Here is a 23922-nt window from a genome sequence, read left to right on the forward strand (position 1 = left end):
TCCATTCTGGGAAATTCAGAAAGAGGGGGTTCATCTCCTCCATTAGGTCATCCACAATGGTATGCTTGAGCATTCCCTGTGGAGGTTCTTAGTTCTCCCTGGTTTTGGATATGGTAAGAGCTGTAGGTGGAATCTTTCTCAAGTGGTCTGGTTCCATTCCATTCCAGTTCTGGGTCAGAGTAGATCCCGATCAAGACCCAGTAAATGGAGGTCATAGCAAATGCATTTGCTGCTGGTTGTAGAAGCTTACATTTTCACTGAGCAGTGAATTCTGAACTTCATCTAACACACTTTGGAAACACATGAGGCTGTCATATACTAAATCAGACCATTGGCCCATCAAGGTTGATCTCTCTGCTCTGATTGACAAGTACTCTCTCCATAGTCTCAGACAGAGGTCTTTCACATCAGAGAGCCAGCTTGGTGTAGTGGTTAGGAGTGCGGACTTCTAATCTGGCGAGCTGGGTTTGATTCCCCACTTCTCCTTCACATGCAGCCAGCTGGATGACCTTGGGCTTGCCACAGCATTAATAAAGCTGTTCTGACTGAGCAGGAATATCAGGGTTCTTTCAGCCTCACCTCCCTCCCAGGGTCTCTGTAGTGGGGATAGGAAAGGGAAGGTGATTGTAAACCACTCTGAGACTCCTTCGGGTAGAGAAAAGTGGCATATAAGAACTAATTATCTTCTTTAGTAATATCAGGGCTTTCTCAGCCTCACCTCCCTCACAGGGTGTCTGTTGTGGGGAGAGGAAAAGGAAGGTGATTGTAAGCTGCTTTGAGACTCCTTCGGGAAGAGAAAAGTGGCATATAAAAACCAACTCTTATTCTTCTTCACCCTTTGCCTGATCCCCTGGAGATATCAGAGATGGAACCTGCAACCTTCTGCAGGGAAAAGCAGAGGCTTTATCACGGAGCCACTGTCCCTCATCCACTAAAGGTGTGTGCCTGTTCACATAGGAGGAGGTGGTCCTGTGGAGATGTTGGATCTAGAATCTTGAAGGCACATTTGAAAACATCCGCTTAAATTTGGTCTCAAACCTGACCGGCAATTCTTCAAGACCAGAGGTACGTGTTTCATGCAACAAACTCCAGTTTAAATTCTGTCCACTTCATTTTGCACCATTGTTTCCTGAAAAATAGCCGTACACAGAGTACATCACAATGGCTTCATTTTGATGCTACTAAGGCATGTGTATCATTGGCCAAATCATCTTGGGAACATCACAAAGCTTCAGTGTTGGAAAAGATCCAGTACTTTTCCTGTTGATGCATATTCACTTCAGCAGTATAATTTTATGAATGCGCTGATTGGATTCAAAAATTGCAGTTTTAGATGTGGATTCTGCTCAGTCGGAAAGGGCAGTCATCTCTCCCCCCAGCCAGCCCCACTAATGAAATTTGGTAGAAAGCCTACTGGCAAAATTGATTCAGTGCTTTTGTTTTGTTTCGGGGATAAAAATCTACAAAGTCTAAAAGTCAACAAATGGCAAACATATGGAGAAGCTGGGGGTAAAATGCTGGCAAAGAAACAACGCAAAGATAAGCATGCTTACTGGAAAGAGGCAGAGTGAAATTGCTTGAAATTAGAGTGCATTAAATTAAAAGATAAAAGAAATGGCATATTTTGCCTGGGGAGAGATTGCCATCCAAAGCTGAGCCTTTCCACCTGCTCAGCCCTACCCCCTACTGGACACCTCTAAAAGCACTGGAACTTGGCATTGGTTTGTTAATTGCTTGCCATTTGATTGTTGTATGTTATTCGGATTCTTCTCATTCCTTTGCATCATGGATGGGATGTTCTGTCTGAATAGAAAGGGTATCTACCTATCTCTACACCTTATATTCTAATAGCCAGCCACAGGCCCCATCTGCAGATAGCTAAATATGCAGATCAAGGCCACACAGAAGCTAAAGACATTGCATTTCCCCCCCTTAAAACCAAAATAAAATAGATGAGGGGGGCATTCAAATCCTTCTAAAAATGTTGCCTGCATGCTTAGAAGAAGAAGAAGAAGAAGAAGAAGAAGAAGAAGAAGAAGAAGAAGAAGAAGAAGAAGAAGAAGAAGAAGAAGAAGAAGAAGAAGAGTTGGTTCTTATATGCCGCTTTTTTCTACCCGAAGGAGTCTCAAAGTGGCTTTCAATTGGCTTCCCTTTCATCTCCCCACAACTGACACACTGAAGGAGGTGAGGCTGAGAGAGCCCTGATATTAATGAAGAAGAAAAAGAAGAGAATCGGTTCTTATATGCCACTTTTCTCTACCCGAAAGAATCTCAAAGCGGTTTACAGTCACCTTCCCTTTCCTGTCTCCACAACAAACACCCTGTGAGGTGGGTGAGGCTGAGAGAGCCCTGATATTACTGCTCTGTCAGAACATCTTTATCAGTGCTGAGGCGAGCCCAAGGTCAACCAGCTAGCTGCATGTGGGGGAGCGGGGAATCACCAGATTAGAAGTCCACACTCCTAACCATTACACCAAGCTGGCTCTCAGACAATGCACTCATGGAAACCGCTCCAGTCAGCCAGTGCAGTGGAGCAGGACTCCAGTGCTGGACACAGGAAGCCATTGCGGGCCCAGATTCAGCCCATTACAATGGCAGCTGCAGCGGCGGACACCAACCGCCACTTGTGGTGGTCTGCCCTTTTTAAATCCAACAAGTGCTGTACAAACAGGCATAGACTGAAGAGTTTATATTTATAAACCTCTGAAAAATTACGCACAATTCCTGTCAGAAATGGCAAGGCCACGCAGACCTAGAGAGGCATACAATGGTGAGGGAGAAGAAACATTTGCTGCGGGAAGTCTTAAACAGGAGGTGAAAATTGGGACAGAAAACTGAGAGGAAGCAGCAAAAATTCAGGCAAATAAAGAACCATGACTAGAATTAGCCAGAATCGAGGTGGAAATGTCTAAATGGCAAAGCAAGAGCGAGAAGCCAGTCCAACCAGGGTGACAGCTCTGAAGAGTGCAGTGGGTGGTTAGAAGCTGCCTTAAGAGTCAGTTAAAAACTTAAGACAACATTGATGTTTCAAGATAAGGGGTTTGGGTATTAGAAAGTGTGCAACACCTTTATAGAAACCAAAAGAGTAAGAAAGTATACTTGAGTGTCTGGGAGATATACTGGAACAAAAGCCTCTCGGTATAAAGATTTTAAGTAACTGAATAGCTTAAGAGACTCTCTGCAGCCTGAAACATAAGTATTAAAGCCTGTGCTTATACTAGTTTTACCTCAGAGTGACTTCAGAAATTTCAACTCCTGATTTCACCTGAGCTTTCCCTCAGTGCTGACTAAAATATTTCCTTAATTTTGAATTTCAAAGCATCCCAAGGGTCCTTTTCAATGGTTCAAGTTAAAGGGCGAGCAGGGCCCTTCCCTCCAGTTCCTGGGCTGAGTCAGCAGAAAAACACCATCCTGAGACAGGGTGGGACAGACAGAGCTTTCCAGGGAAGGGAAAAAAACCAGACAGCTAGGGCTGTTCAGTCAGAAAAGCAAATAAAAACGAATGGGACGTTTTACCTCTGTGGGAGAGAACGGGAAAGGGCTCATCATATTGCTGATGGCTTGGCTGCCGGGCTCAGTATTGGTTGGGGGGGGCAGCAATTTTGGGGGGGGGATATGGGACTTCCTCCCATGAGCCTTGCAAGCCCTCTCTTGTACTTCCGTAGGGATGCCAGCCTCCAGGTGGGACCTGGGGATGCCCCAGAATTAGAGTTCAGCTTCAGAACAGAGATCAGTTTCCCTGGGGCAAAAGGATGCTTTGGAGGGTGATCTCTAAGGCCTTATAACCCACTGATGTCCCTGTCCCTCCAGGCTCCATCCCCATAACTCTGGGAGTTTCCCAACCTGGTTCTGGCAACCCTGCACCCCTCACCCCACCCACATTCCCCATCGGTGGCCAAAGAGCACCTGGCAACTTTATACAGCAATAATTTACTAGGTGTCACTAACTTCATTGGGACGTACATCAAGTAATGGTGTGTCTTTTATTTTGTTTTGTTTTAAGACTCCATTCCCCCCTCCAGTAGGGACCCAAAGTTCACAATATTCTCCCCATCTCCATATTAAAATCACAATAGACTCATTGCTAGGTTAGGCCGAGACTGCATGGCTGGCCACAGGATAACCATGGGATGGCATTCCATCTTCCTTGGGCCAGGAGTAACACCCCACACAGCTACAGGACCTACTCACAGCCATTCCATATTTCTCTCCCAACCAGCCTTACACATCTTTACAAAACTACATGGACGTGAGGGAATCTCCAGCGCTGAAAGGCTGGGCTCAGGGGCATCCACAAAGTCCTGGGTTCAATCTCTGGCAGGGTCAGGATATCAGTGATGGGAAAGCCATCCACCGGAGGTTCTTGGTGCTCTTCCTCTACACGCAGCCAGCTGGGTGACCTCAGGTTAACCACAGTTCTCTTACAGCGTTTTCAGCTCCACCTACGTCACAGGCTGTCTATTGTGGGGAGAGGAAGGGAAGGCGATTGGAAGCCGTTTTGAGAATCCTTGGGTAGTAAAAAGCAGGGTATCCAAAAAACAAAACAAAACAAAAAACACTCTTCTTCTTTCCTTTAGTTGCTGATCAGAGTAAAGAATTCTGACTTCAATAGACCAATAGCTCCTCAGTAAAAGACAGCTTATATCAGCCTTTCTCAATTTTTTTTAACAAATTCAAATTCAAAAAACCTTTAATGGCACATAAAACATCATGAGAACAAGGGTAATTCATAATTATAATTAATTAATTACAATTAATTGATAAAAATTACATAGTCTTGATAAACAAATAAAAGAGAATAAAATAAGCAGTAATCAATTTTTTTTAACATTGAGACACCCCTGAAACATTCTTCAGGCTTCGAGAAGCCCCAGAAGTGGCAGATCGTGCAGAATATGGTTGGGAAGCTGTGAACACGCCCACCTGAGGCTCCTCCCCTTTCCACCACCACCAGGCCCACCATTGGCCACTTTGGGATGGGTGGGTGAGTCGACATGATCATATATGGTCACATTGCCCAATAAATGTCTCATTAATGTAAAATATATATTAAAATTAACTCCCACCCGCTTCCGGGGCCATCACAAAACCCCAGGTTTCATGAACCCCTGGTTGAGAAAGCGTGGCTTATATGTTCAGAGATCTTTCACGGTGGAGGGCCCTTAATTCAGTGGCAGAACACCTGCTTTGCTTGCAGAAGGTTCCAAATTCAATTTCCACCATCCTTGGTCAAAAGGATCAGGTCTCTGGTGATTTGAAAGAGTGATATGAATAAATACCAATATTAATATTGACCAATAGGAAAAAATTATAGCGTTCTTAATCTAGCTGGGATGTCCGTCTGCTGTAGAACTGTGAGCCAGTATACATCATTCTGTGCTTATACAGTCCAGGATCCCTGCACAGCTGCAGTAGTTTCAGTGCCCTTGGCTTTGGGAAGCCTCTTTGACTCTCCATCCACTTAGGCACTGAGCTCTCTCCACCAGTTCACTGTGCAATCCACAAGACCTTTAATTAAAATCAAACAGACTGCCGAATGTGCAATAACTCCAGGCACGAAGCCCCAATTTGGAAAGCAAAACTCTGTTTTCAGTCCACAGGCCCTGGGGAGCCAGCAGGAGATACTCTTCCATTCATCCAATTGGTGCCCTTTTTATCATCTGCTCCTCCCCTCTCGGTGGAGTGTCCCTCCGGTTCAAAAGCCAAACAACCGAGAAGAAGAACAGGAAACAAAACAAAACCCTGCAAAGGAGATTTCAAGAGAAAAGAGTCGTTAGCCAAAGAGCAAAGCTGCCTGTACTGACTCCAGAAGGTTTATGGTACAGCTGGAGAAATTCTTATTGCAATGCTTGTTTCCTTCGTGGCTCTTCTGCTTTTCAGTTAACGTGCCCTGCAGGACAGAAGGGGAGATACTTACTTGTTCAAGCACAGGACTATCAGCAAGATGGCGGCTGAAGACCTCTGAAACTCACCATGGGTGGCTGAAATGAGTAAAAACATTGCCATGTTGAGCTATGGCCCTGCTGAGGCCTTTGTCAGCATCCCCAGTGAAGAAGAAGGAAAGTTGGGGTTTTTATACGCTGCTTTTCACTACCCAAATTTGTCCCAAAGCAACTTACAAACACCTTTCCCTTCCTCTCCCCACAACAGACACCCTGTGAGGTAGGAGGGACTGAGAGAGCTCTGAGAGAACTGGGACTGATCCCAGCTCACCCAGCTGGCTGCATGTGGAGGAATGGGGAATCAAACCTAGTTCTCCAGATTAGAGTCTGCCTCTCTTAACCCTTACACCAGGTGTGGCCAAACCATGGCTTTCCAGGTGTCTGTGGACTAATATTCCTATGAGCCACTGCCAGCATGTGCTATAATGGCTTCTGAGGGGGAAGCGGTGAGAGGCTGCAAAGGCTAGAAAAAGCATCCTCTCTCACAGGGTGGTCTGCGGCTTGTTGCATTCATCACTGCCTTGACAGTCCGAGATGGATGTGAAACATAGCCCAGAGAAGGTTGAGGGCACCCAAAGGGTGGGTCTGAGAGGCATAGAGAGTAACCCACTGAGTACCGTCTTTGCTAGGCTTCAGCCCCAAAGAGAGCCAGCTTGGTGTAGCAGTTAGGAGTGTGGACTTCTAATCTGGAGTCCAGGGTTTGATTCCCCACTCCCCCACATGCAGCCAGCTGGGGGACCTTGGGCTTGCCACAGCACTGATAAAGCTGTTCTGACTGAGCAGTGATATCAGGGCTCTCTCAGCCCCACCTCCCTCACAGGGTGTCTGTTGTGGGGAGAGGAAAGGGAAGGTGAATGTAAGCCACTTTGAGACTCCTTTGGGTAGAGAAAAGTGGCATATAAGAACCAACTCTTCTTGAAATCTCGAGGAGTTCCCCAGTCTAGATCTGGCAGCCCTAAACCCCCATTCCTCAGCAGTGGCCAGGGACAATCTGGCGACCCTAGACAAAGCTGGTCTTTATTTACACTTCAATTTATATCCCACCACTTCCACCCAGTGGCGACTGCTCACGGAGGAAGATTGTTTTGTTTTTATTATGCTGTAAACCTCCCTGAACTTTTTGGAAGGGCAGAATAACAATGCAATAATAAATAAACAGATAATACAAAATAGATGAAACAGGGCCACAGTGTAGGATTAACAGCTCTGGATGGGAGAATACCTGGAGATTTTTTGGGGGGGTGGAGTCTGTGAAGGGCAGGGTTTGGGGCGAGGAAGGACGGCAGCAGGAACTGCAAGACGGAGCTCTTCCACCATGTCTACGGTTGAGGCCGGGATGCTAAGGAAGATCTATATGACCTCCCCCTCCCCCCCAGATTCAAAACACAGTTATACAGACGACGGCCATGGGTTCCACCTGCCCCCTTTTCTTTTTCCCCCCCTCAAGGAGATTGTATTGAAGGGAATGTGTCTGAGATGGGCTAGAACATTTTTTCCCGCCATATCCTATTTCATTTTATTTTTCTGGATTGTAAATTATGTCTGTGATTTTAAGGGGAAGTTTTATTGAGGTTTTATACAGACTTAGTAACCCGCCACGAGCCACCCAAGAGTGGCGAGTAAGAAACTGAATAAATCATCATCATCATCATCATCATCATCATCATCATCATCATCATCATCATCATCATACCATAAAGTCCCCTCTCCAAAACAGCCATTTTCTCCATGGGAACCAACCTCTGCATCAAGAGATCAAGTGTAAAGTGCAGGAGATCTTCAGGCTTTACCTGGGGGTTGATGTCAAAGAAGGAAACCAGAATACCTGGAATCCCATGTACACAACCTTCAAAGACACTATATTCCAAGTTCTACAAACAAGGTTTATATTCAGAAATCAGACGTGTGTTACAAAGTCAACAGCCAGTCCTTTCATTTCAACGATTCTCCCAAAATTGTTTTGCTTGAAGAAGCTGACAAGGACTGATGTCGAAGAATGTGGCTTTTGACGATTGTTGATGATCACGGCAAGGGGGTTGGGGGGTGGGCAGCTATTTAATCCCCTCCTCTCAAGAATTCGGTTTCAAGCTGCTCAACAAGAGGAGGCAACCTTCCTTAATTTTTGCCTATTTGACCTGGAGGCTGGCAAACGTAGTCCTGTGGCACTTCACCCACTAACAAAATCAATTTCCATGTGAACATTTTAGCGCTCTCCTGCTCAGACTCATGATGTGTAAATCCATTAGGACAGAGGTTCTCAAACTTCCTAATGCCGCGGCCCTTTAATATAGTCCCTCATGTTGTGGGGACCCACAACCATAAAATTAGGCAAGGGTTCTTTCACAGACATTAAACCAAAATGGACCAATGGCATGAAAATCCATTGTTCGTGATTGCATATAAAATGTTCTTTTTTCCGGGGTTTTCTCAGTTCAGTTCTGCCTCTTGTCCCACCATGCTGATCTCACTCTTTTCGGCTGGTCCAGACAGACAAATGCTCTATCTCAATCTACCCTGCAAGGCTGTTGTGTGGCTGGCACCCCCCCCCCCCCCCCCGTAGCCAAGCTGCTCGCCCTGCCACAATCCCAAAGGGGTCCCGACCCCCCGGTTGAGAACTACTGCATTAGGCAGATGTGTTTATTTATAACACAGTCTATAGAGAAGGGAGCTACTCACTGGTGACATCAAGACGGATGGTGCTCTCAACTTGTATCTGTACATGAGGATACCAGACCCGGCAGGTGAGTAATTTGCCCTGATCATTTAGGGAGGGTGTGAAGATGAAGTTGGACCCATAAGTCCAGCTGTCCTGGTTGTGCTGTTCACTCCACTCAGACGTGTCGTATCCTTTCACAGCTGTTTCCCATGAGATTTCAGGCTCAATCCTAAAGCAAGGCCCCGGAGCCAAGCAGGTCACAATGGCTTCCTCCCCAGAAACCAGAGTAGGCAATTTCACAATATCTGGTTTCTCAGTGAACTCTGAAAGAAGGATCTCCAGGTAAGAATGATATGAAAACACAGGCGGTGGATTGAGAACACACCCAGAAAGGATAAAAGACTGATAAAAGCTCTCACGGTTCAATTGTTGCACAAAATGCAGAAAACGGAACCATTCAGCAGGGCATTTAGATCACGGAGAACAGGTCTGCGTAACATCTGTGAAATTTATTCCCTTTTCATCGCCTTGTTCCTTTATATACCACCCTGCTCACTGCATGGTTCATCAGTTTTGATGTTCAGCCAAGTGATGTTGTTTGTACATATGATTCTGCTCTCTTCTGGTCCTGACCAGGATTGCCCATGCTAGACTGATCTCGTCAAATCTCAGTAGTTAAGCAGGGTCAGCCCTGGAGAGTAGTTGGATGGGAGACCTCCAAAGCATACCGGGATCATGACTTGGAGGCTGGTAATGGCAATTCCGCTCTGAATATCCCTTGCCTTCAAAATCTTGCAGCAACTCTTGGACATAGAGGCGCAAAATGAGACTTCTATATTACGAACGGCTTATTTTAGCCTAAAATCATGGCCAAACATCCATTGTTGTTCTTTATCTACTGAATATTAAAAATCCCAATCATAGATGGGCTTTCTCAACCAGGGTTTTTTGAAACCCTGGCATTTCTTGATGGTCCTGGAAGGGTTTCCTGAATGGATGGGAGTTAATAAATTTTGTATTTATAGTTTAAATTTGTTAAACATCTATCGGTCAAGATGACCATATACGTTGACCCACCCACTCCTTTGAAAATGGCCAGTGATGGGCCTGGAGGTGGTGGGGTGGGGAGGGGAGGGAATCTGGGTGGGCGTGTACACATCTATGCTTCCCAATCATGCCACTTCTAGGATTTCTCAAAGCCTGAAAAATGTTTTAGGAGTTCGCTGGCAGGGGGCTCCTGGGAATTGTAGTCCACGGACATCTGGAGGGCCGCAGTTTGACTACCCCTGCCCTACAGAGTCACCATAACCGATTCTGTACCAAGATATAAAAGGCATGCCACTTCCTGCTTGCAAACCCTCATTTGGAAACCGTGTGATTGCACGCTTTCCGACGGGAGACCCCTCCCATGTTTTCCCGCCATCTCATCGTGGCTTTTAGCCTCCCGACGAGGCAGCAGAGAATCCAAAAGCATAGACGACCTGAACTTTTCTCCCTGCTCCTTGGGCTGTCAATCAATGCAAGTCACTAATCCCTTCTCAGCCACTGTTTGGGAGACTCAAACTTCCATTACCCCCCCCCCCCCCCCGAGCACTGAAATAAAATTAAAAACAAAACAATACACTTTCACGTTGCTATGGGGAAATGCTACAACTGTAAAACATTTCTTTAGATCCCTTTTTGAGATCCTTTGTACAATGGTCTCTCTTTATGTTTGGGTAGATTTGTGATAGCCTGGCTATGGTAACTAGGCCCCGATGATTTTGTGTTCATGATAATGATTTAAAGCACAGAACACAGATGCCAAGCTAATAGGGAGAGGGCTGCTTCATCACATGCCCCCCTCCCTGTTCAGACCCCACCACCAGAAAACACAAACACGTGAGCAATGAGAGGCTGTCCAGGGGCAAATTCCACGTGCAGAATCAGTACAAAAGTCAGCTAGGACTTGACGGCATGTTCCAGCACATACTGGCCTGATTTTGGGCACCTGAGACAAATGACTTCGCCAGTTTCTCCTGGTGCCCATCCTCACACTACCTTCACTGGGGCCAAGGCTATACCAGCTTATAGTACCCTACATCCCAACAAGGATAAGTGTGGTATTGAAATTTAGTAACTTATTTGGAAATCCTGTTTCTTTTTTCCTGCTCCATGAGCCTGAGGCATTTAAAGGGGACTGAGATCCCTTTCAATGATTTGGAGTCAAGAGTTCAGGCCATTCTGTGAGCTTACCAGGAAAATATAAAAAAGGGGGGGGGGGAGACTGCTGAGGTATGAGGGTTTTTTTTTTATTTTTTAGCTCTGATTAGCTGAATGCACACCCTAAGAACCAGAAGTGCAACTGCTTCAGGAGTCCAGTTTCTCAAAGTGTCTCAAAAAAACCCATGCAGTTTCTCCATGACGGAATTGGGCAACTTGGCTCCTTCTTCAGGAGACCTAAAAGACGGGCTGGGAAGGGTGAAGCATTTGCATTCCTGTCCGGTACCGTTGCACATAAGCTCTGTGGTCTCCAACTTTGCCTTCCCACCCCTACAGCATCAAAGGCAGCAAAGCGCAAGGAAAGAGGTAATTGGAGAAAATGCTTGCCTGTGACGAGGACTTGAACTGTCCTAGGAGCTGGGTCATGGCTGGTGAGATAGATGAATTTCACAAGGCTGTCCGCAATTTGAAAGACGTACTCTCCGTTGTCCTGCAACTGGGCGTTAAGGATGCTGAAGGAGCAATCGCCTTTATTCGGATCGCCTGATAAATGGAAGCGGTTTGCAAAGAACGGCTGAACCCTTTGCGTCTTGTCGTTGGTGGCCACAAGAACGCCTGGAGTGAGGAAAGCTTGCAGCAAGACATCAAGAAGGTTTGTCGATGTTTCTCTTTTCTGATACCAGTAGCCATAAAGTTTCCTCGAGATCTTTGAACGATCATACGTGAACTGGCAAGGAATGTGAATGCAGAAGCCATGTTGTACAGAGACAGAGTCAGGAACCGCCAGTGTAAAAGCCAGATTCTGGCTTGACGAACCTATTAGAGGAAGAAGAGATATATATGGGAGATTTCAACAGATCCTGTATTCAGCTAGGCTGTGCCCCTGTGGACAATGCTGTATAGAATCAATGACACACGTTTTCTTCCATTGTCCATTTTATTCTTCGATCCGAGCCAAATTTCTTAACTCGCTGCTGTGTAAAAGAGAACTGCATTCGGAGGAACGAAAGACTCAGTTTCTTTTGACATCCCAGAACCCTGATATAATCGAACCAGTAGCAAAGTTTTTACACCTTGCCATGAGAAATCGTGAATGCGTTATGTCTAAAGCATGATCTTTGCCTTTGTCTTCACGAGCAGTGGATCCTTTTGCCCTTTCCCTTCTTATGTTGTACTTTTATATGCTATTAAAGGCTTGTTGTTGTTGTTGTTGTTATATACAGGCCGTCAGGAAAGAATCAGTACAGGAACATTTTTGAAGTATAAGCCCTCTGCAATTAAAACTAGCAGAAAGAAGAGTGAAGTTAAGAAATCAACGAGCCCATGGGGCAGGGATAGTCAAACTGTGGCCCTCCAGATGTGCATGGCATTCGCTGGCAGGGGCTCATGGGGGCTGTAGTCCATGCACATCTGGAGGGCCGCAGTTTGACTACCCCTGCCATGGGGCCTGCAACGGCCTAGCACAGGGGTCTCCAACATGGACACCACAGGGCCTGCCATAGATTTCACCAGGTGCTTTTAGAAAGTGGGCAAGTGAATGTGATTTTCATAAGCATGGTGGTAACTTACTGTAAGGTGTAGCTCCAACTCGCCTTTCTAAAGTATCTGATTTGGAGCCCACCTTCTAAAATGTGCCGCTGAGTCCACCACGATGTAAAGAAGATGGAAATAAAATTATACAGTTCAAAAATTAAAAATTAAAAATGTCCATATTTTAAACAGAATATCTCCATACATATGTGAGTGTGTGTGTGTGTGGGGGGGGGGGGGGAGGAACAAAGATAAACCACTATGTCAAAGTGGTTTAAAGACAGATAGTTTAAAATGTAATTGGTTTGGCATAGTGGTTTATCTCTGTTTATCTCTGTTCCTTCCCCCCCCCCCACATACACTCACATTCCTTCACTAGACATTCCAACACTGACCCATAGAAAATTGCTGGTGCCGTATTCTATCGGCCGAGCAGGTAGGCATAAAAAGTCAACTTTCCTTTGCAATGACAAAGCTTTTTCTAGCACACATGGAAATGCACTCCTGATGTTGAACTAGGCATGCTTTAGAAACACTAGTTGAAGCCACACCTAACAGTAAGTTACCACCATGTTTATGAAAATCAAACATATAAAATAAATGCAAAAATATATTACATTAGGTAAAAGGTAAAGGTATCCCCTGTGCAAGCACCGAGTCATGTCTGACCCTTGGGGTGACGCCCTCTAGCGTTTTCATGGCAGACTCCATACGGGGTGGTTTGACAGTGCCTTCCCCAGTCATTACCGTTTACCCCCCAGCAAGCTGGGTACTCATTTTACCGACCTCGGAAGGATGGAAGGCTGAGTCAACCTTGAGCTGGCTGCTGGGATTGAACTCCCAGCCTCATGGGCAAAGCTTTCAGACGGCTGCCTTACCACTCTGTGCCACAAGAGGCTGTTATTACAGACATCCCTTAAAAAAAATATCTGCTCATTCTAACATGTCTTAAACATTTATTTTTTTCAGGATTTTTCTTTGCCACCCAGCAAGCCTTTAAATTTTGATCATTGCACACAATCCTTTGACCACTGAGGAAGATCTATATTAAGGTGACCAGATTGTCCCACTTTTGGGGGGGACATCTGGGGGTACCTGGCAAATTGTACTTATGTTGAAATTAAAATATATATATTACAATACTATTTTTGCATTCTATGTGTTCTATGAAACTTTTTGTTGCTCCATAGAGACCAAATTTTTAATCAAGAACCCCCCCCCCCCAGTCAATGGTGTCCCACTTTACCAATGTTAAAAACTGGTCACCTTAATTTATATAGTACAATATTGTGTATATAGTATAATCAGAGTAGCTCAGCAGTGGAATGGACTGCCTAAGGAGGTGGGAACTTCCCCTCACTGGAGGTCTTTAAGCAGCAGCTGGACTGAGACCTATCCTGGATGCTTCAGACTTATCCTGTATTGAGCACAGTGTTGGACTAGATGGCTTGCATGGCCCCTTCCAACTCTATGATTCTAAATAACAGCTACCTTTTTCAGGCTAAGCAAGTTGTATCTGAGACCCTGCAGAAGGGTAGCTCCAAGCAGTAGTTATCAATCAGGCCTGCAGATACCAAAGAGACCACACTCATCAGAGATGGCAGCTAGGAACCACCATTTTAACCAATCAGTCTCTTCATTTCAGTCCAAGTGGTGATAAAGTTCTTAAAGTGAAAGCCCAGAACGTCTCTCTTTTCCACAGCTGTTGGTGAAGTTGGTGTGGAGGAGCCAAGGTTTGGGGGTGGACCATGGGGTAGGAGAACAGGGACTTCTGGGGGGGGACCCCACCTTCCACACATGTGAGCAATGGTTCACAACGAGATTCTGCCATGTCACACAGGAAAACCCACTGACTAAATGACTGCTGTAATACCTCAAGAGTGCATAATCCAACCATGTGTGAATGCAGCCTTAGAGACAGACCCTACTGCCCCTCCACCCAGCATCCTAGCAGTATTTCTTGTGGTAACATTTCTGGAGCTCAGGCACATGGGCAGCCAGGTTGAGACAATCCAGCACCTGGTTGAATAAGCTCTTGGTCATTTCTCTATGAGTAACTGACCCTCACAGGCTCACATAAATGACACATGACAGACTCAAAAGGAATGTGAGCCTTGCATTTGAAAATATGCTGGGCTTTCCAACAAGCAGGGTTGGAAACGGAATACCTGACTCAAATATAGTTCCTTAAGACCCCTCTGGAAAAAAAAATCTCTCAACATGATGGATACTGGAATATGCAAGATCTGTACCGTGCATAATTCAAAGGGATATGAAGAATACCTGCAGGGGGCATCAGAAGAGGTGTGTTTTTAGCATATTTAGGGTAGGAACTTTCAAATACTCTCCTCCCATGTTCTGATTTGTTCCCTTGGAGACTTCCTGCTCTTAGTACACTTCCTCCCCACTTGCCTCAATTAACAGACAGAATGAATGAACAGAACAGTTAAACAGTTAGGTCTCTCTCTCTCTCTCTCTCTCTCTCTCTCTCTCTCTTTTTCCTATACAGAGTTTGTTTCCTTCCTCACAATAAAACTATTTCATTCTTTTAAGCAGCATGCCACTTTGCACCTCTTGGCATATTTAAATTCTGCCAACACTGGAGCTGCACCTTGGCGAGGAATACCACTTGGATGTCTTCTCCGAATGTTGTGTGGTTAAGGTAGGAGAAGGAAGGAGTTGAATTAAGCATTCTGAGCTCCTCCACTCACATTATGGGGGGAGAGGGACATCTCATTGACACCATAGGCTCCACAGAACTGCCTTCTCTCTAGCAGACTGGAGGAGGAGGGCAGATTACTTGCCTGATCCAGGCCAGGAAACACCTGGAGATTTGGCGATGCAGCCTGGGGACAACAGGGATATCGGTGGGGTACAATGCCTTAGAGTCCACCCTACAAAGAATTCATATTCCCCAGGCAAACTGATCCCTGTAGTCTTGAGAGCAGCTGTAATTCCGGGAGGGGGGGATCTCCAGGCCCCACCCGGAGGTTAAAATGAAATAGGAAGGGTAGGGCCCAGTGAAGGACCAGACACAAAGCAAGTAATAGGGTACTGGGATACCAGTATGGTATCTGGAACGTCTGGAACGCCTTAAGCTAGGAGGGGCAGTTGTTAGAACAGTCTTACTCCCTGTTAAGAGATTGTTCCTCTAAACTGAAGTTTCCTGTTGAAAACAATGAAATCGATCTCCCTTGAAAAAGCCGCACACCGAAACGTGTTGGGATCTGTTTAATATTCTGGACATCAAAGAACCAACTGAAGTTTGAAGACTCCTTAGAAGTCTGTTTATTATACTGCAACATTTGATACATCATAATGGTCTCCCAGGGGCCTATTACTTGCTCTGTCCCCACCTGGAGGTTGGCATTCGATAGTGGAATTCAGCTCCTCTCCTCCCCCCCCCTCCCATCACCACCAGCAGACCATCCAATGAACTGACCATCTGGGTCATTGTCAGAGAATTGGCATTTCACCAGACCACACCTACTTCTGCACAGGAAAGCCCACACCAGAACAGTTAGTGTTGTTGAGGTTGTCACCAGATTCTGCCCTTTCCAGGGCGGGTCCATGATTTGGGGCCTCCTCCTGCCCCCCGGTATCTTCTTATGGCCGCGGGAAGTCTCGTCCTGGGGCAGCAGCTGTGGGGCAGAGGGAGGAGGGAAGGCAGAGAGTGAGCCCATGGTGACACCCCCGGCTTCTGCTTATGACCAAGATCTCTGGCCCCAAGCCCAGGAGCTCACATTTTATCGCTTTGCAGTTTTGCCCAGAGCCAACTTAGGTGTCAGGGTGCATGAGCAATGATTTCGTGCCACCGTCTTTTCTCAAATTTGATACTAGAAGTTAAGATCTTTCAGAAGTTACAATATTTTGCATAAAGCTGCATAGTATCCCATTCTTGGGTCCTGGGGACACATGAGGCTGCCTTCTATAGAATCAACCCCTTGGCACATCAACATCAGCATTGACTTCTAAGAGTGGCAGTCACTAGCCAGGGTCTTGGGCTGAGGTCAGAGTCTAGCTTGTCCTAAATTCAGTGCCACCTGTGGCAGAAAGGGCTTGCTCTGGCCTACAGGCCCCATTCCACCTTGCCCACTTCATGGTTTTTGCCATCACCTGGGCCTGTTCCACACACGTTGGATAAATGCCCTTTCAATGTTTCATGTATTGTTTGGACGTTTTATGTAAATCGCCCTGAGCCTTCAGGGAGGTCTGTATATAACATGAATGAATGAATGAATGAATGAATGAATGAATGAATGAATGAATGAATGAATGAATGAATGAATGAATGAATGAATGAATGAATGTGCTTTTGTAGCTGGATTTTCCTGGGTGGAACAGGAAAACCTACTTGAAAGTGCATTATCTAACATGTGCAGAATGGACCCTGGAGAGGCTTGACTCTTGCACTCTAGGGTACCTCACCACCACTACCTGACCACTAGCCTTATTTTATTCCAGCATCCTGATTTCTAGGCATTTAGACATCACAGCAAACTGAAGTTTCCTAACCCAAGAAACCTTCAATCACATCTTTCCTAGAAGAACAATAAAGAGGAACAGCAGGAGAACATACTTCAGAAGAATGGCCTGCTGGGAGGGTCAGGATTCCTTCTCTTCCCAGAGATGAGCTACGGGTGCCAGTCTTCAGGTCTGTTCCCCTGGAGAAAATGGCTGCTTTGAGAGTAGACTCCATAGCATTACACTTTAATGAGGACCCTCCCCACCCTAAATCTCACCCACTTCTGGTTCCACCATCGAAGTCTCCAGGTATTTTCCAACCCAGAGCTGGCAACCCTGTCTGAGGCCTTGATTCTGTGACTCCTGCTGCCCACTACCTGGTCTCCCTAGGGACAATTTACTACCCGGTGCACCCCTGGAGGAATTGCCACTTGCCAACTGCCAACCTCCGCCCTCTCTGAGCTTCTTTTACAGTAGTGTGTTTGAAACAATTGAGTTCTATCTGGTACAGAGAACCACTACCCACATCCAAATTTATATAGTATTTACTAAAAAGAAAACCATAGAATCCTAGAGTTGGAAAGGACCATATAGGCCATCTAGTCCCACCCTCTGCTCAATGCAGGATAAGCCTGAAGCATCCAGGATAAGGATCTGCCCAGCTGCTGCTTGAAGACTGCTTGAAGTGACAACCTTTCAAATACTTGAGGAGATCATGCAGAATATAGTTGGGGAAGCATAGCTGTGTACATGCCCACCTGGGACCCCTCCCCTTCCCAGCCCTTCCAGGCCTATCATTGGCCATTTTGGGAGGGAAGGGCGAGTCCACATGACCATATATGGTCATATCACTCAATAAATGTTCAGCACATTATTAAAATATATTAAAATGAATTATCTCCCTCCCTTTTGGGAAACTCTTCCAGGGCCATCAAGAAATGCCAGGATTTCACAAAATCCTGGTTGAGAAAGCCAATTGATCAGACCTAAGCCAATTGATCAGGGCTGGGATTTTCAAGTTTTCATATATGATGTTAAAATATAGTCGTCCCCCCCCTACGACCAACACTAATTGGTTTTACCCACTGGATAACCCAGTAAGAGTTGAGCTGAGGCTCTCACAATTTCTATTTTATAATGTTATTGTTATGATCTTGTTATTACTGTTACTGTTACCTGTTACCATATGTTAATTGTACCTTTTCCTGTTTTCTGTAAACCGCCCTGAGCCCTCGGGGAGGACGGTATATCAATCAATCAATCAATCAATCAATCAATCAATCAATCAATCAATCAATCCTGACAGCCCCTCCTCCCCCAGACACACATCCTTGCCTGAAAGGAAAATAATATTAACTAAGTAAATACAAATTGGTGAGAAGTCTCGTTTACCCTTTTCCGTGAACGAATACACAGTGCATGCACTTTCCTCATAATGTGTGTTGACTAATCCCATGTTACATCACTTTCAATGCATGTGAACTCCAGTCTGGTTTTAAACCTATATTTATCCAGATACTGATCCCTGGTGCCATTTGTGAAGTGAGTGTGCAATAGCTGTTTTGTGAAAACAGGTGAATGCATATAATTGCACTCGCTGTAACAGGTCATAGGGTTGCCAATCTCCAGGGGGAGCCTGGAGACACCTCCAGACTACAGGGATCTGTCCCTATGGAGAAAAATGGAGGCTTTGGAGGGCAGACTCTATGGCATGGTACCCCACTGAGGTCCCGTTCTCCCCAAGCTCCACCCCCAAACCTCGAGGGAATTTTCAACCTGGAGCTGACAGCCCTACATTTGAACGAGATTTCATGTGCTGCCAATGCACATTCAGAAGAGTCAATGCACATTCAGAAATCTTAAAGCTTATTAAGGATTTTCCTTGGACCTTCTGCTAAGCGACAGCAACACAAGGAAGGCAAATCAAATTTCTCTCCCTTGCTTTGATTCCCTGAAATTCACAAGAGGAACAGTGTTTTTTTTTTTTAATATATATCTATTGCTATTTTGAACCAGTTGAAGGTTCAAGAAAACCATAAGATTTTTAGATTCAGTTTCTTTCCTCATTCTTGGGGGAGTGGGAAATGCCTCTCTAACGGGCGTTTTGTTTTTGAGCTGGGGAATCAGGTTTTGTTTTGACTACCCCAAGTTTCCTATCCTCCAGGTGGCTCGGGGAGATCTCTCATGATGATAACTGATCTCCAGAGGACCCAGATCAGTTCTCTTGGAGGAAATGTCTGCTTTTGAGGACGGACTCTACGACATTATGTCCTGCTGAGGTCCCGCCCCTCCCCAAACCCCGCTCTCTACAGACCCTAAATCTCCAGATGTTTCCTGGCTGAGAGCCAGCAACCCTACCAATGGTAGGGAAATAAAATTGGGAAGTGGGTAAACAGCTGGTTCCCCTCTTCCAAAACCTCCTTGCCCCCTCTCAACTCACTTTCTATGCACTCCTCTGAGTAGACTTACTTCTCCTGCAGCCACAGAGGAACCACCGACGTGCCGCCGCCACCTCCTTTCTACGGTCTCAAGCACTGAGAAACTTCTTGTAAAGACAGAGAGGAAACGAGGAGACAGGAACCAGGAAAAGGAGAAGTGGTGGCACGCAGCTTCTCTGAGATGGCCACGAGGGGCTTTTCTTTGTTATGTAGTGCAGACTGCATTTTCATCGCCTGCATGTTAGTGGCATTTTCAACGATTGCGTTTCTTGAAAACGTGGCTGATTTTGAGAAAAGGTAGTCAGGCCTCGGGCCCTGTTCTATGCTGAATCTGACTAGGATTTGGGCCAATTTGATAGCAGAGTTTTGTCATAAAAGGAGGCCATACAAATTCTGGCTTGTGTTTTCTTCACTGGTAACTACAGGCAATGAGGAAGAACAGGACATTTCAACTTCCCTTACAAGTCAGTTATTATGTACCCAAGTGCTGTTAAGTCCCAATGGACTGACGGAGACCCGGCAAGGTGTCACAACCGTCTCTGGTTTTGCCATTTGTTCTTTTATTGCTTTGCGCTGTTTTCTGTCCATGTAACTGATTACCTTAGATGTCTTAGATGTGAATTATAGCAATAGGGGTTGGTAGGTTAGTAGGGGGATTTCCTGTCCTGTCTTGTTGCCCGCTATCTCTATGGCAGTCTTGAAGGGTGGTTGTGTCTCCCCAGTTAACTGAAGGATGGCATCTGGAATCTTTGCACCTAACTGGACGGGTGGGTGGAGCAGTGGGGACTTGGAAATTATAGTAGGGCAACAGATAGCAGAAATTAGTCTTAGCAAACCTTCCAGGTAGCGAACATTGACGTTCTTTTCAATAAAGATATTTTCCTACAAATGGATTTTTCTTATTGAAAGCAATTGGCTAAAACCTCACACAAGGGGCTTTCAAGGCCAGGGAGAAACAGAGGTGGTTTTACATTGCCTTCCTCTGCAAAGCCTTTCTTGGTGGACTCCCACCCAAGTATTGGCCCTGCTGAGCTTCTAAGGTCTAAACAGATTGGGTTTCACCATGCTGTTTCCCCCCACATGTACTTAGTCCTGACCTGGGTGGGTTCTGCATGTAAAGGTTTTCATCAAAGCCAGCAAACATACTGACCCTTTTAAATCATCATTTTTTTAAACGGTTGTGTTTTTCTACAAGGATTATGCATAAGACAGACTTATGACAGCAAATAGTGTGTGGAGGGGGGCAATTCCTCCACTGTGCTAGATCAGTGGTTCTCAACCTTGGGATCGGGACCCCTTTTGGGATCGGGACCCCTTTGAATGTCCCTTTCACAGGGGTCATGGCAGGGTGAGCAACTTGGCCAGAGATAGAGCGTTCATCTGCCTGGAGCAGTGGAAAAGAGTGAGATTGGCATGGTGGGACAAGAGGCAGAACTGAACTGAGAAACCCTGTAAAAATAACGCAATTTATATACAATCATGAACAATGGATCCTCAGGCCATTGGTCAGTTTCAGTTTAATTTCTGTGAAATAACACTTGCATAATTTTATGGTTGGGGGTCACCGCAACATAAGGAACTGTATTAAATAGGAAGGCTGCGAACCACTGTGCTAGATGCTCATTGGCAGGCTATGGTCAGCTGCAATGTCACATGACCACCACGCTGGCACAGGCTACTGGCAGAGCCTTATGAGAATTGTAGTTCATGGCCAGGGAGACCTCAACAAGAAATTTCTGTGGGGGCAGACAGCTTTCTGAAAACACTACAATCTTCCCCCTCAGAGGTAAGCTGCTCCTTGTAGAGAGTGGATTAAAATGCTTGCAAATGCCTTTGAGGGAATGAATAAATTAATCTTCTGCTGGCATAATGTTGTCATATTGGGGGGGGCCTGCGCCAAACTAGGGGTGCCTCAAGCTCTCATTGGTGGATGAGGGACTAGAGACTGTCTGTTTCCCCCATTGGTATATGGTGGCACAGGGGAGGAGATCAAAAGCACACTAGCAAATATGCAAGCAAAAACAGGCATTTTTGTGACCGCTGTAAAAGGAAGCTTGTTTTAAGGTTAGTTTTACACGCATACAATACCTTTATTGTCATAAAGCAGATTAGCAAGATAAACAAAGAGTCAAGATACATCAGTCAGTTTGCATTTAAAAACTGAAGACATCAATTCTGCCATAATAAAAGTGATCGGCATCCTTATCACTCAATAAAAATTGGCAGATCAGGTCTCTTGAATGGTTTCTCCATTTCGGTATAAAACGTATAATATGCCTTCGCTGGACAATGAACAAGGGACAATCCAGTAAGATATGTTGGATGGTGTCAGGAGAATTTTATTCACAAGTGCATTGTTTTCTAAAGGAATTTGGAAAATCTCCCTTGTAATACTTTGGATGGAAAGGCATTGAGCCGAGCAAGCGAAAACGCTCTGCGATAAAGAGGATTTGCCAAGTTATAGAAATAAGCCAGCATTATCCTATGCTTCACTTGGAGACCAAGAGCACGGAGAGAGCAAATTGCCGAAACACTAGGATGGATTTTTTGAAATTCCTGATCAAGTAGCCTTTGTTTGATTTGGCACATAATGGAGGATTCATTCAGAGATAAGATGTAATTGTAGTCAGTGCCAATGTGTTGGAGTGTAGTCAGGATGGTAGAGAACCATTTAAATTTAAAAGAGTCTCTCAGTAAACAGGCCAATAGACTATCTGATCGAACCCTAAAATGCAGTTTTAGCCAATATTTGAAGGTGAAAATCCAGGCCTTAGTTTCAAGAAGAACATGGCCAATTTCAAGACATAAAGAGGAGTAAGGGGCACAATTTGGAGTTCCCAAAATCTGCCGGACAAAAGGCAGACTGTAACCTTTTCAAGTTTTTGTTAAAACCTGAGATCCACAGAGGGATACCATATAAAATTTGGGGAAGAATTTTTGAGTCAAACACACGACAGGCAGCTGGGACAAACTGATTACCTTTAAGGAAGAAAAACCAGTTTAGATGGGTAATGGAACAGTTAGCCTGCAAAAAAAATCCTATTTCTATGTTTTGTCCAATGCAAATTTTGTTGGAAGGTGATGCTGTGCAAAGACCATCCTTTGATTTTTTCGAAGTTTATTGATAGGTCATTAAGTTGGCAATATTCATAGAAAGTGACATTTATGAGTCTTAGGGTTTTTGGAAGATCGTGTAAAAAAAGGTTAAATAAATGAGGAGCAAGGAGCAAGCCTTGTTTAACTCCTCTCAGGGTGGGGATTTGATTAGTTAAATGACCCTTTTCAGTAAATTTAACCTGACAGGTATTGTTGGAATGGAAGTTCATTAGGAGTAGTAATAGGCGCAAATCAATATTAAGGTCTTGCAATTTTCTCCATAGTAAACACCTGGAGATAGAGTCGAATGCACCCTTGAGGTCAGCAAAAGCTGGACAGGGTTTCCTCCTACCTGTATGAAGATATTTGTCTGCAAGAGAATAAAGGGTTAAGCAGTGGTCTAAAGTAGAACAATTTTTAGTAAAGCCAATTTGTTGGGGATCTATTAGGTCATTTGAAGTCACCCAATTTAGTAGCTTAAGTTCTAGATGTTTGGCATACATTTTGCTGGCGATAGATAGAAGGCTAATAGGATGGCAATTTTCTGGAGAGCTGGAACCATCTTTTTTATAAATAGGCACAATGACTGAGTTAAGCCAGGATTCAGGGAATATTCCTCATTGGTCAATAGCTGTAAAAAGGACAGCCAGGAGTTGTTTCCACCAGTTAGAGCAGGAGTAGTCAAACTGCAGCCCTCCAGATGTCCATGGACTACAATTCCCATGAGCCCCTGCCAGCAACGGCTACAGTAGAACAACATTTGAGACCAGTGGCACCTTGAAGAGCAACTTGGCGTGCATGCACATGAATGCTTACCCCCATAATTAATTTGTCGGTCTTCAAGGTGTTACTAGACTAAAACTTTGTTCCAAGGCAGTTCATTCCACTGCTGAACTACTCTGACTGAATTTTTCCCCCTGATATCTAGCCAGTAGCGTTCTACACACAGTTTAAACCAATTATTATATGTTCTACCCTCTGCTGCCAAGAGGAACTTGTCCCTGCCCACCTCCAAGTGACAGCCTTTTAAATGCTTAAAGACAGCCATCATGTCCCCTCTCAACCTCCTCTTCTCCAGGCTGAACATTCCCAGGTCCCTCAGCCTTTCCTCCTAGGGCTTGGTCCCCTAACCCCGGATCATCCTCGTCACTCTCCTCTGCACCCTTCTCAATTCTGTCCACATCTTTTATGAAGTGAGGCCTCCAGAACTACACACAGTACTCCAGGCGGGGCCTGAGCAATGCCGTACACAGTGGGACTATGACAACTTGCGATTTTGACGTGATGCCTCTGTTGATATAGCCCAAGACTGCATTCTCCTTCTTTACCTCTGCATCACATCATAACGTAATGTAAGTGATGCACAGTGCATGTCCTTTGTTCTTTATTCTGTGGTTTTTCCTTGCTTTTTTTGTAATATTTGCTAAAACAATAAAGATCTATTCATCATAGAAATATATTTCTTTTCTATAAGGATTTCTAGGTGCATCTAAAGTGTTTGTGTGCTTTCTAGAGGTGCTTTCCAGATTTGTGCCCAACTTGGGAAGGGCTCTAGGAAAAGGATGTTTGCTCAGAGACTAAACTCCTATGTTGC

General features: G+C 45.1%; 1 protein-coding gene across 1 annotated transcript in view; it reads right to left on the minus strand.

Moving 5' to 3' along the window:
• LOC143838851 (sialic acid-binding Ig-like lectin 13) overlaps nucleotides 1–19343 on the minus strand; it is a 42436-nt gene extending 23093 nt beyond the window's left edge. Inside the window, exons 1-4 of the mRNA XM_077340761.1 lie at nucleotides 19264–19343; nucleotides 15821–15971; nucleotides 11188–11616; nucleotides 8619–8921 (exon numbers count right to left, since the gene is read on the minus strand). Of these exons, the coding sequence (XP_077196876.1) occupies nucleotides 8619–8921; nucleotides 11188–11616; nucleotides 15821–15902 (814 nt within the window). The 5' untranslated portion in view covers nucleotides 15903–15971; nucleotides 19264–19343. The remainder of the gene's footprint in view (nucleotides 1–8618; nucleotides 8922–11187; nucleotides 11617–15820; nucleotides 15972–19263) is intronic.
• Between the last annotated feature and the right edge of the window lie 4579 nt (nucleotides 19344–23922).

This window comes from Paroedura picta, chromosome 5, assembly GCF_049243985.1.
Source record: "Paroedura picta isolate Pp20150507F chromosome 5, Ppicta_v3.0, whole genome shotgun sequence".
Lineage (NCBI taxonomy): Eukaryota > Metazoa > Chordata > Lepidosauria > Squamata > Gekkonidae > Paroedura > Paroedura picta.